Genomic DNA, 13414 nt, shown 5'->3' on the forward strand with positions numbered 1-13414 from the left:
ACCATATGACAAACAATATTAGACTTCTTGGCCCAAAAACTGACACTAAAGGTCCAGTAACATGAAGAGTGGTTCATATGGGATGAGTCTTGGCTACATTAAAAATCAAAGGGCTGATGTTTCTAAAGATTCAGAAGATACATGCATACACATGTAGACTCTTTAGAAACGTGTATATGTGTGTGCATGTATGTATATAATCTCTATGCATGACTTGTGTGGAATAGATGTTGCTAAGTTTTTCCAGGTAAACTGGGATGTACAGTTACCCTCCACATACAGGGATTATATTTTCTGCAGCATCCTGCTGTTCAATATTGGTGAATAACTAGACTATTTCATCAATAACCAGCCTCACATACCCCAAAGCACACAATGGTCCCTGAAGTAAATGTGTGCTTTACAGTACACCTTTGATATGTGTCCATTCATTTGGACATTTTCCACTAAACTATTTGTTTCTAAATATAAAATTCCTTTCTTCAAAATTCCCATAAAATATCCATTGAACCTGGCTTTTCTATAACAGTTTTAAAGTTTTGACTTGAAAATTCACTCTGGTCACTGCTGACCTACTTGGCTAAGATCCGGACTGGAAACACGGCTCTCACAGAGTGGGCATGAGCTGCGCTCAGGCTGTGCTCTGCAGGCTCTGCCCAGGAGGTGCGTGGTTTGTGTCCCCTTACAGTCCCACACCTGAGCTGCTCAGCAGAAAGGGCTGCCAAGAAAATCTCTTCAGATCACCGAGTGCCGTTTGCACTTACCAACGTTTATATGGAAAAAATAATTTTTAAAGTATTCTAGTCTGTCGTTATTTAAAAAGATAGAAGTTGTAACAAACTATAGAAATGATCCCTGAAAGTATATTCTTTAAGATGGAAGTATGTAAAAGGCAACCGGGCCATGTTTCAGGGAAATGAGCTTGGAAGACCAAGCTCACATACCACTGCCCCTATAAGAGAGGCCATTATTAAGTTTGATCTTATCTATCCATTTCATCAGAACCGATCAGTAAAGTTTCAGAAATTATGCATTCAATTGCTAAACAGTCATTATTAAATAAACTCCAAAATAAAAAAAACTAAAAGGGAATACATACTAAAAACACATCGTTCCCTTGTTGGTCTGCTACATTTTATTATAAATGCTTAGAGTTATTGCTGTCTTTTCAATCTGTGTTTAGGATTACAATGGCGTGTTCCTGCACATGCCCTCCCAGCTCCATGTTTAGTGACGTCACCCTGGAGTCCTAAAGGCACCAAACCGATCTCCTCTCTACTACACAGGGCCCTGGAGCTCACACATTCACCAGGTGGCAGGAGCTCTGTCCTTATCTAGTGATCTGATTGGCTCTCCCAGCTGCTGCACCATTTGCCTGGACTTTGCCTTTCTCTTCAGCTCTTGAAATATTTAAACACCTTCCTCATTCCAAAGTTCTCAAAAACGCACATAATCCTGGTTTCGAGTCTTTTTGTTAGTGGGATCGTGCACATCATAAGCAAGTTGATATCCTGGTGGGCCTCTCACAGCATGTTGGACGTTATGATCTCAACCTTAAAGTTCGTTCTGCTGCTATTGATCCACAGGAGTACAAAAGCAAGGTGTTGTGTATTTTGTTTCATTTAAGCCTGTGCCCTGTTTTCTCAAAACATCAAATTGTTATAGGCCTAGCTGGGAAGGGAACAATGTTCTTACTTGCATGATTAGCTTAAAATATCTAGTTATTCAGTATTTCATGGCAGAGATAACTCAGTAATTTTTCCATTTTCTCTTGTACCTCAATAATTCAAATCAATTTTGCTTTGTACATCAAGGTATTATCAGGTTTATCCCAGAGGCAAAATCCATATGTCCTATTGAGCTGAACTCTGAATATTGATGAATCATGATACTGTAGTCCAAAGCTCCATATGGAAGTTCTAATTTGAGTTCACAAAAGCAATCAAGTTGTGTTGATTTAAAGAAATTTATTCCATTATAAAAGTCAACAAGGCACAAAGAAATATTAGACTGAAACATGAGTCCAGGTTTATAAAGATTAGCATATCTTCCAAGAAAAGGAACAGCAAGGTGGACCCTGAAGACTTACATTTATAGAAGAGTTTGTTACAAGCTTTAAAACCATATTCACCATCCTATATATGGGATTGCCATAAAATAACAATAACTGATTTCTCTGGGTACCTCATAGACACACATCCATTTATATTTAGTTACACATTTTCACTAGGTTAATGATATCTCTATAATATAAAAATGATCTGATATCGGAAGTCACACAGTCCTAAAGTAAAAATAAATGCAGTCTTAATGTTCCTATGTTATTTTGTTCTCCTTTTAAATTTTTCACTGCCTGTCATCCTATTGCCTAGTAACAAACTACTATAGTTCATTTTTCCTTTTCTTTTATCGAAAATAGTTTTTTTAATATATTCCGATTATGGTATTCCCTCCCTCTACTCCTGCCCGTTCCTCCTCACCTCACATCCCATGCTGCTCCATACCCTTTCTGTCTCTTCTTAGAAACCAAACAGGCATCTAAGTAATAATAATACAATAAAATAAATCAAAAACAAGCAAATTGGAATATAACAAAACAACCAAACAAGAAAAAAAGCCACGGAAAACAACTCAGGAAACACATACCAGAGACACACACCTTTATACACTCTGGAATCCCATAAAAACCTGCTAGGCGCCATACTGTGTATGCAAAGGATTCCTTACAGGTGGGGAAAAACAAAACAAATACTAACATTATGCCTCAACCTTATGAGACAAAGACCCTACAAAGATGTTTATTTTCTGTTGCTCATCTACTCCTGGGCGTGGGGCCTGCCCTGAAGAAAGGTTGGTTTCCTCGGTGAGACTCCTTTGGAGCAATCTAACTTTGCATCTGCTAGTGGCTGTCAAGAGAGCTTCTGAGGCAGGGATGAGAGTGTGTGTCCACTTCTTTCAGTTCTAGGATCCCATCTGACACAGACGTGAGCAGGCCCTGTGCGTGATACCACAGCTCCGGACAGCAATGCCACTTTGAGATTTCACAGGAGGGAGAAAATGAAGATGGCACACAACGGGAAGAGAACAATTAAGGAAGAAAGGAAAAGGGTCACGCGTTGCCTGCTGAGTGTCACATGCATCTTGCTGGCCCCGCCTTCATTCTGGAGTGTAAGAATCACTCAGGTTGCTCCTCTCCTGGCTTCCTCTTGGTTACTTGGCAACTGGAGAGCAAGAGGGGAGAGCTTCCAGTTCCAGAACATTTCACTGCCTTTATTTCCCACCCAAATATATAATGAGGCCCTTCACAGCCAATATCTACATTGATCTTTTCTGTGATTTTAAAATCTCAGTAGGCAATGGCAACGTGGTTCTAGTGTGTTCTTAGGAGACCATGGTTATGAACAAACCTACTTTTCTCTGGATCCCTCTAGCTGTTGGGGTAGTAATGGCTTCCGGTTGCCTCCCTAACTCCTGGCACGTGCTGGAACTGCCGCAGCACATACAAGCCAGGGCTCTCCATTAGACACCTTCGGATGGAGCATTGTACAGTTATTTTTGCTGTGCTAACCGAAGCAGGAGAAGGAAGACTGGATAGACAAGAAACTGGCATGAGTCATCTACTTTACATCCTAGGTAGTCAGGATTCCTGCCACTGCAGGTATGGAAAACAGCAGGGGAAACAGCACAAAATGAGTATGAATATTTATCGAGCCCTTATGGTGTACTAGTGGCTTTCTGAGACTTGAATGTTGACCAGTGAAGAGGCCGATGTTCAGAGATAGCTTTCTAACAAAAATCACAGGTTTCAAAGCCACAATCAGAACTGACTTTTGAGCTTTGCTATTAGAGAATGCTTCCTGCTTAGCAGACATTGAGTATACATTAAGACATAATTCAGAGAGGGTTGAGGGACTTGAAATATATACATCATAAATGTCAAGTAATGACATCCAAGAGACGGTAATGGCCGTACCAACCTTAGTGGAAAGTAGTCTTTACCATTGGGAAAGCTAACTAGTCTTATTACTTAAGTGTTTGCCTTCAACTGTGCCCATCTATGACTTATGATTGTTAATGGAGAAACAGTCTTTGGAACAAGTGTGCTAACAAAAGGCACATGCTATTTTGGGGTTATTCGGTAGAATTTGGAATCTTTGTGTCTGTGACAGTTATTTAGTATTTTTTTGTTCTTCCTCCTCCATGGAAATGACTTCTCATCACTCTTGTGTTTTATAGAGATGCCCACTGCATTTTAAAACACACATGTTAGGTGGGTGGGCGATAAGAAGCAACCCCCATGTGTTTCCAATCCCAGAGTATTAGCCTACACCTCGCCACTCCCAAATCACCCTCGAGAAACACTTTTATCCATGTACTTTCTGGACCACATCCGTATCTCCTTAGGAATCTGATTTACAATCTTTAACTCACTACCCATCTCTCGGCATCAGACTGTCGCTGTCAGGACCCTTTCCACTTCTGCCAATGCACGCACAGTAAGTCACCTCCCCCACTTGGCCAAGGGAGACTTTAAGCCTTTGCTTCCTTATGTTACGTCTCCAGTCGTTTCTCACCCTGATCACAATATTCATTTCTTCACTGTTTGGGCTCCTGCTCTTTGGTTCTTCGCCTGTTCCATCTACGCTGCCAGGATGAATGTTGTAGATCTAATATACATTACTCTCCTGCTTGAAATTACAGGACAGGCCTGGTGACAAATGCTTGTAATTCCAGCATTTGTGAGGATGAGGCAGGAGGATTATATAAGTTCCAGGGATGGATAGGTTTCATATTGAGTTCTAAGCCAGTTTGAGCTAGCATCTAAAAAACAAAACCTAAAACCAAAACAGAGCTGAAAGTCTCCCAGTCAGTCCATAACAGCCTCCATAATGCAGCCTCAGGGCCTGCATGCAGGGTATGTTATCTGTCTCTTCAAGCTCTTCATGCCGTGGTTCATATGCACACTTCCGCTGCGGGCTCTCTCAGTCTTGGGCTACTTATAGGTTATTTCCCTTGCTTAAAGCTATTTGGCGCTTTAGACTTCCAGTTAGCCCTCAAGCATCTTACGAACTCTCCGTAAGACCCGTTCCTTCTCTGGAGTCTGCTTCTGAGTCCCCCATCCATACTCAGAGCTCTTCCCTATGATTCCCGTCTTCAGTCATCACAAGACCCAGTGCACACCTTCAGTGAACTATCACGGCACTGATGGGATTGAAGCGGATGCTCAGTTTCTGCCATTTGGAGACTTCCTGCAGGGCAAGAAGAGACCTAGGGTCCATACACTCGAGTCCAGGCCCTGCACCTTGTCACACAGCAGATGCTCAATAAATACAAGAATGAAGAAGTCTGCCCTAAAACCTGAGAGGAACACACAGTGTTCCACTGTCAAATTCTTTAGAACATTTTTCTTTTACTAGTTTAACTCTATTGCTTGTTCTCTGCTCCTGAAATTAGATTCAACATGTACACATCTGTTATTTAGTTTTGTTTGGCCAGCTCTCTAAGTCATTAACCAAAAAATTAGATTATGATACATAGAAAACTCAAGACAGGAAAAGGCTCTTGAGGACTCATGAAATACCCATTGCAAGTCCCCATCTTCAGCTTTCAGTGGTGAAGCATATGAGGTACAGAATCTACTTCAGATAAACATAAATATCTAACAACAATCTACTTCTACACCACCTCCCATATAGAATTACAATGTGAACAGTTCTAGGAAAAAAAAATGGTTTTCTTTCCCAGGATAGTGTCTTCCTTGTAGCATGACTACAGTTGAACAAGAACAAAATGTCTGAGCATCATATGCGGGTCATCGTATGTTGAGAGTAACAGGATAAACAAATTCTGTAGCTTTCACTGAAAGAAAAACTTTATCCGATTTGCCTCTTCAATAAGCTAATAGGCTAAAAGATGAACCCAAGCCGTAACTTGGTTCACAGATGTCTTCTCAACCCCCATGCACCAGAAGAAAATCGTGACTTATTAACAAAACATTTCCGACTCCTGGCTTATGAACCAGTACTGCCAGCGGCACTGGAAGTGTTTAGGCAAGTTAAGGCTGAGTAATACTTTTAAGTGGCATATGCATTATAACGCATAGTTCTGTCCATATTAAGGTAAACCACCTGGACCTGCTCACTTAGTAATGAGAGGTCTGTTTGCACAGGATCACTCTGCTTTTTGGTTCTAAGTTAAATGAGTTTTGAGGTATTGAGAGACAAAGTGGTTTGGGATTTAGCAGGAGGAAGGGGGGGTGCAGGGAGGGGGGGTGTAAAAAGTGATAGTCCTGTCGTACTCTCCTCAAGTTGGGTCCTTGCAGGAAGTTCATAGTTGGAACTATGATTTTAAAGAGTGCTTTTCTAGAAGGTGTCACTAGGAACTATGAAGACCTTCCTAGTTTATGTGTGTGATGTGTACTGGCGTGTCAGGAACCCATGCTCAAAGGCTGCACTGGTGCGGTGTTGAGCAGGAGGAAGGAGAGGAGACCACAGCTTCTCTTTTCATACTCTTTATTGCCAAGAGTTCAAAATGGTCAACATAAAAAAAAAAGAACATCTTCATAATAAATACTGCTCTTGGGGCTGTAATAAATAAAACGTTTATTAACAAGGAATGCACTTTTCCAGCCACAAGTGTATTCAAAAATAACCAAAAAAAAATTATATATGGCCATAGTTCACAGTTAAGCAGCCAAAAGCGGCTCTGATTGTAGCCTTTGAACAACAAGGGAGCACCCTCCCTTCTCCCTCCCCTTCAGGAAGTATATTCACAGTTCCAAGTCCTCCGGCTGAAAGTACTCTCCACACAGAGAACTTAAGAGTCAATGCATCTTTCTGCAAAATTGTCCGATAAACCTTTTAGCGACAGGTACTTCAGGAAAACTGCCTTCTCTTTCACCTTCAGATTGTCCACAGTTAACTGTACACCTTATGCCGGCCTGGTTCCAGCAGTCCAGCAGGCCACTGAGGATCTGTCGTCGTACCACCCCCTGTCCATCTTTGCCGACATGTTCCGTGTCCTGCCGCTGGCTTCCCTCTTGATCTCACAGTGGAAAGGAGTCCCATAGGGTCCACTCGAAAAGGTTTTCAGTTACACCTCTGTAAGAGCATGTTCAGGGCGTATTCCATCCGATGTTTTAGTTCTAACGAACAGCCAGACATCAACAGCGTCGTCAGTCTGAAAGTTGTAGATATCCTGTCCTCATTGATGTACGTGAGCAGGTATTCTTCATTTTGGTTACAGATGATTATTTTTGTATGATCGTGGTAGAAATTCACCTTTAAAGATAAACACGGACATTGGGACTTGATAAATACTCAAGAAGTAATAAAAGTTCTGCCAAAAATTAAATCAGCTAGGTAGACCTAGGTTTTAGGACATGTGCCTCCACGAAAGGCTCAGTTACCTGAAATGTGCCATCATTGAATAGCATCATTAAGGCTTTATCAGACTTTAACCACTGAAGGAGGTAGAGCCGCGGTCTTCGAATATCAGTAACACTAGGGAGATCGCCACCCTGGAAGAAGTCAGGAGAGACAGTTAGTGCCTATGAAACTGTACCATGTGGGCATCACACGGTGCATCTCAAACTCTGAAGCCTCAGAGTGGCCTCCAGATTCCTGGCTCTGCCCCACAGAGACCCTGACTCACTGCATCTAAGATAAGACATGAGAATCTGAACTAAACACACTTCAAAGTGATGCAGATGCTACCAGCCCTAGGCTGCGTCCAGTATCTCGTCTCTAAAGCCACGGTACTTACATCCATGAGGTTCTCCTCCATGTAGTGAGAGAAATATTTCAGCACCGTCACTTGACTAATGAATTGTTCGGGGGCATCTGTTGCCGGGAAAACAGAACACTGGCCAAGTTCTGCATAATAGTGGACCGTTCTAAAAATCAGGAAGGATAGAAGAGAAAAATGAGAAGCAATTAATCACCGTTTCCAGATTTCATTAGCCCGATAGCAGAGACGTGGCAGATTGCATTAATAAGATGTGCTTACTTTTTGTCTGGAAGGAGGCTCATGTGGGCGCCATTGTTGAAAAGGACTCCAACAGTGTGGTCCGAGAGCTGGTACCCGAAGCCGTATTTGTTGGAGTAATCGACCCATTTGGTAACCCACTGAAAGGACGTGCTCAGCTGCTCTTTGGGGATACAGTCCGCTTCCGGCATATTTTCTAGACATCCTCGAAGGACTCTTGCCACTGTGTCTGCAACACTTCCCATGGTGCTGTCTTCAAGGCCTGGGAAGTCAGAGAGACGGAAATGACGGCATTGTTTACAACAAAACCACAGGTCCTGGTGTTTCCCTACACTAATCCGAAAGACACAGAAATCAAGGTTACTCAGTGTCTTTTCTCCAATTCTATCATTTTGCTTCTGTGTTAAATTAGATTATTAAACTGACCTGGGTTACTTAGCATACAGGACTAGTCTTAGGATTTATGGTTTCAACCGCTTACATTCACTGCTGCTGCTGCAGCTGCCAAGCGTCCCTCTGACTATCATCCGGATTGCATCCCCAATCTGCTGCTTGTTTTCCACTGCGGAGGTTCCGGATCTGGCAACTGTAGTGGTAGGCGGCTGCAGCTCCTTCAAAGGACAAGAAGAACCATATGAGTCAAGGAACTAAGTCTATTTATATTTGAAACTTCAGGTTACAATGAGATTATGCTAATTACTGGAAAAGCTTATCCGAAAGCAACGGCCATAAGCCCAGAGCAAAGCAACTGCAGTCTCGTGACTTGGCAGCACGGCTTCAGCCCCAATCATCATCAAAATGCTGATGGCCCGAGAATGGGAATGACCTAAAATGTCTACATGCTTGTGTTCTTCTTGCCCAACATACCTCATCCGTTCTGTGTTTGCTGGGTTGCTGGGTTATCGAAGTCTTTTTCAAATCATGCCTAAGCTTGTAAATGTCTTCGTCTTCTTTGGACACTTTATCTGTAAATCGAGGGAAAGAGTGGTACATGTTAATCTACCCCAGTGAGGATGGAACAGAGCTAGCTCTGTGTCTTCTGGGCATCCACAGCAAAACCGGCTTTTCATCATTGCCATCACCGGCAGTTACACACACAGCACACTTCAGTGTTCAGCAAACAAAAGCTGTAATTCCAATTTCGTATTTATTACACTGCTAGTGTCAAAAGTCAGCAAGGTATGAACATACTGGTGAAATTAAGCCAGTAGTAAAGCCTCAGCTTGGTCAAATTCAAGGGTAATCATGGGTACAGGAAGGGAAGAGAGGAGTCTTAACACTTACTGTGTGTGTCGTTATATCTTGCTTTGTCTTTCTTGCCACCAAAAAGAGCAGCAGCAGCTTTCTTAAAGAAATTCTTGGCTGGGCTGGATAAGTGGAAGTCTGGAACTGTATGGCAGCAGCTAGAAGAAAGCCTGTCCGGAGTGAAGCCCTGTGGAATCGGAAGAGAACTTCAGAAACCTCTTCGATAATCAGAGCAACGGCAGGCCATTTCAAAGGTCAGAGAGGGCACTGACCTGCAGGAAGAAGTCATGCCGAATGATGTCATCCAAACTGGGGCGGTCCTCTGGGTTTTTGGACAGCATGCTAGCTATTAAGTGCTTAGCTGGGGCCAGCAATGAAGACGGCATCGTATACCTCGCTTCCCTTATGCACCTGTACGTTTCCTTCAGGTTTGTGGTTTCGAATGGCGGTCTTCCTAGCAGCATCGTATACCTGGGTACGCAGAAACACATCTTCAGGAAAGGTCAAAAAGGAACTCTTTCTGAGCATCCTGACCGGGTCAAATTCGCTTTTTAGGCACTCTGCCATTTACTTACATCACACAGCCTAAGGCCCAGATGTCTGATTCACAACCATGTCCTTGTTTGTTGAGGACTTCAGGAGAGAGATAATTGGGGGTACCACATATTGTTCTGAAAAGACAGAAGATAGCAAGATCTCATTAGGAACCATTGCATTCATTAAACATTTCTCTGGGGGGGGGTGACTCAATGGAAAATAAAACCTTGAAGTTTTATGCTGTGTTTTGATTTGATCAAGTTTCTTTTGATAAGTTTATAATGAGCGTACAATTTTCTCAGCTCGTAGGACCAAGTGTTTTTAACCAACTGAGACCAGATGGTTTATATATTTCGGGCAAAATAAAACATCTGATATCTGAATAATCAGTGTCGAGGTGTAAGTCACCCGTATTAACAGTGGACATTTGTTTCAGCAACACTGCCATGGTTTACAGAGTTTAGTGTGAACTAACTTTCTATAAAGTAACAAATCGGAAGTAATAAAGGTGTATTTGGTCTCCATGAAACCCAGGTAAGACAGGACTCTTACCTCCTTCTGTGTTCCAATGGTTCTAATCTGGCTGCCAAACCAAAGTCACCAACCTTCAGTTCCATGGCTTCGTTAATAAAAAAGTTCCCTAGGAGACAGAAAAAAAATGAATTGTGAACTCTCTTGGAATGGAGCTTCTTTGGAGGCCAGCATCCTCCACTAAAGCCACCCATTCGAAAGACTAGATCCCAATTAAGAACACTCAGGGAGGATGGGAAAAACCGACATCTCTAACACCCCCCCACACACACACACACACCAGCTTCCCCAGCTTCTGCAGTGGAGGGCTTACCTAGTTTGAGATCTCTGTGCAGGATTTCTTGCTCGTGAAGGTACTTGAGTCCCGACACAATCTGCCTGAGGTAGTATCGGACTTCTGGCTCTGTCAACACCTTTCTTGCTTTCAAGATGTGAGCCATGGACTAGGAAGAGAAGAGGGAAAAGAGAATTTGTCTGTCAGCCAAATCCAGCTTCCCTTGCCAGACTATAGTGGTGCCGGTTGACATGGTGGGAGAATGAACTGTCCCGCCTCTAAAACCCCAGCTAAAATGTGTTCCAAACACCACATCAGCTTTCTGTTGGAGAGTGCACTGACCCGGGAGTTAGCCCTTACCCGTCTGCTGCAGTATTCCAAGAGAATGTAAATATTTTCTTTGTCTTCAAAGTAGTGGTAAAACTGAACTACGTGCTTATGATGCAGGATTCTGTGAAGCTCAATTTCTTTGTCAATCTAAGAAAAGAGAAATACAGCAAAATAAAGCTTATGAGCTTCCCATCGTCTCTGGAAAGGCGGGGCTTACACATGCAGGAGACATTTTTCTAACAGGGAAGGGCCATCCCTGCACACAAAGAAAATACTTTGTTCAACAGTCATACACACCTTTTCCCTTTGATGAGGTTTAGCTACTCGGCTGTGAGGAATAATTTTTGCAGCGTAGACTTTGTTGTTTGTCAGATCTGTCATTTCGTAACACTTTGCAAAGCCACCCTGAGAGAGGAGACAAAGCCGAGATGGATTTGAGCCGAAGAAAATGGAGGGCCAACGTTTAAAATAAATGAATATATTAAAATGGAAAGAAGCAAAAATTGAGAACAGAGAGGGGTGGGCAGAGGGATGCATTTTGGTTTGTAAAATGGTCCCTTCGGGAAGGGAAATACATTCCTGGAAACCCGGCCAATGACTAGTCTCCCTTTTTACAAAGAAGAGCTCTACGAAGAGGGGAGTGGAAGGGGGAAAGGTGGAAAATAGCCTCTGAAGAAATTTGACAGTCGAGTTCCCAGGGGATCAGGTGGCTAACTTAGAACGCTCTCAGTCCCTCCTTCGTGGACTTAAGAGCAAAGCCTAGGCTGAGGATGCAAAGCCGATCCCCAGCGCTGTCGGCGCACAGAAGCCCAGGAGGGCAGGTGAGGGACCCACGTCGCGCGGGGGATTAGACATCTGGGTGAACGAGAAGCGCGAGCTCAGGGTTCCCTTCTGCTCTCCTTGCCCCGGCATCCCGCCCTCCCACCTCGCCGCTGGCCGCGGGTCGGACGCCGGCCGGCAGCTCCTCACCTTGCCCAGCACTTTGCCCCGGCAGTAGCGCTTCCCCGTCGTGGGGTCGACAATAATCCGCGAGATCTCGGGTCCCGAGTGAGAGTGGTGATGATGGTGGTGTGGTGCCGCCTGGGTCACCTGGGTCTGGGGCTGCCCGTCTTCAGAAGGCTGCTGAGGTCGCTTCTTCTTCGAGTCCCCGCCGCAAGCTTTGCCCAGCGCCTGCTCGCACATCTTGGTGCCAGCGGCGGGCTGGTAGGTGATAGTCCGCAGGAGTTCCATCGTGGCCCGGCCACCCGATACTGCCTGCTGCCACCTCCGAGGCACGGACACGCGTCCGGGCTAGCTCTAGTTCTCAAGTCCCTGTTCCCTCAGCCGACCGACTATTCTGCTGTCCAGCTCCGCTTGTGCGAGCGAGAGCGAGGCGTGAACCTTTTTATTCCCCGGCTGGGAAGGGCGGGGACTCGTGACGTCACGGGGGACGCCCCGCCCTCCGGCTTTGGAGCTAGCGCCTTGGATAGGTGTGGTTTGGCCGCGTGGCTTCGACCCGGCTTGGAGGTGGCAGAGCGCGAAGTGACCCCGGTTCTTTGCACGCCCTGACCTTGGAGGTGGAAAACAGAAACCCAAGGGTGGACGCCCTGTCGGGTCTCTGGTTGGGCAAGGATGCTGGGTGATGATCAGGGGAGTCGTAGGGTTGGCACCGCCCCCTCACCGCCCTCCTGACCACCCCGCGACGGGACACGGAGCGCTTGGGGGCCACCGCCGCCACAGCGGGCTCCTTCACGCCTGTTTAGGGCTCCGTGGACCCGGCGGCTAGTGCCTGGGCGCGGGGAGCCGGGCACCGGCTGAATCAGAGCCGATGCAGAACGAGGCACACTCCTGGTCGCGGATCGGGGTGACTGCGGTAGCGTGAAAGCATCTGAGCCCCCTGCCGCCTCTTCTCAGCGCCTAATAAGTGACCCCCTGTCAAAGGTCAGGCCCTTAACCTTGGACCTGGGCCTGAAGCCCAGCAAAGGTTTGGTACGCAGCCAATCTAACCATCGGAAAGCAAGAGCGCCATCCTATGGGATTTTTCAGAAAAGCGATTTAACGGTCTGAGTGGGCCGTGGTTAGCAACAGTATGGGCTTTGACAGTGGCGCTGAAAAGTGTGCCCCGTTGCTAATTATAATTTTACAATTGAAGTCACTTATGACTTCTTGTTCCAAGTGGGTGATTCAAATTGCGTGGATCAAATGGCTCACTAAGCGAAGCGATGTCACTGTCCTAGTATGCGTAGAGTCAATCCAAGCCCATCCAGTGGGGTATAAGGGGGCGAATACAAGCAACCGAGTGACTGTCGATACGCTCAGAATTTACTGTTCAGTTCTAACAACGCAGAGGCAGACCCATTTTTATTGTTCCGATGGCCATGTTGCGAGCTCTCATGGAGTACTGTTCAGTATTGTTAGTGTGCTGTATTAAACACTACTAACTATTGAAATGCCTATGTCATCTTAATACAAACTTGAATGAAAAATACTGCTGTGTTAGGGGATGGAAAATAATATTTCTTCTTACCTTTC

At 44.8% G+C, this 13414-nt stretch overlaps 1 protein-coding gene and 1 pseudogene across 1 annotated transcript; both read right to left on the reverse strand.

The window, feature by feature from the left end:
* Positions 1-730: 730 nt before the first annotated feature.
* On the reverse strand, positions 731-871 carry LOC130887687 (small nucleolar RNA U3; annotated as a pseudogene).
* Positions 872-6495: 5624 nt separating this feature from the next.
* On the reverse strand, positions 6496-12247 carry Plk2 (polo like kinase 2). The gene is made up of 14 exons (XM_057790128.1): positions 11873-12247; positions 11201-11308; positions 10934-11050; positions 10613-10742; positions 10321-10408; positions 9807-9902; positions 9504-9702; positions 9271-9418; positions 8854-8951; positions 8468-8597; positions 8008-8248; positions 7765-7894; positions 7409-7519; positions 6496-7280 (listed from the first exon to the last, which is right to left on the reverse strand). Exons 1-14 carry the CDS (start codon positions 12131-12133, stop codon positions 7089-7091), a joined length of 2049 nt encoding a protein of 682 aa, XP_057646111.1. The 5' UTR covers positions 12134-12247; the 3' UTR covers positions 6496-7088.
* Between the last annotated feature and the right edge of the window lie 1167 nt (positions 12248-13414).

The sequence above is a fragment of the Chionomys nivalis genome, chromosome 15, assembly GCF_950005125.1.
Source record: "Chionomys nivalis chromosome 15, mChiNiv1.1, whole genome shotgun sequence".
Taxonomy (NCBI): Eukaryota; Metazoa; Chordata; class Mammalia; order Rodentia; family Cricetidae; genus Chionomys; species Chionomys nivalis.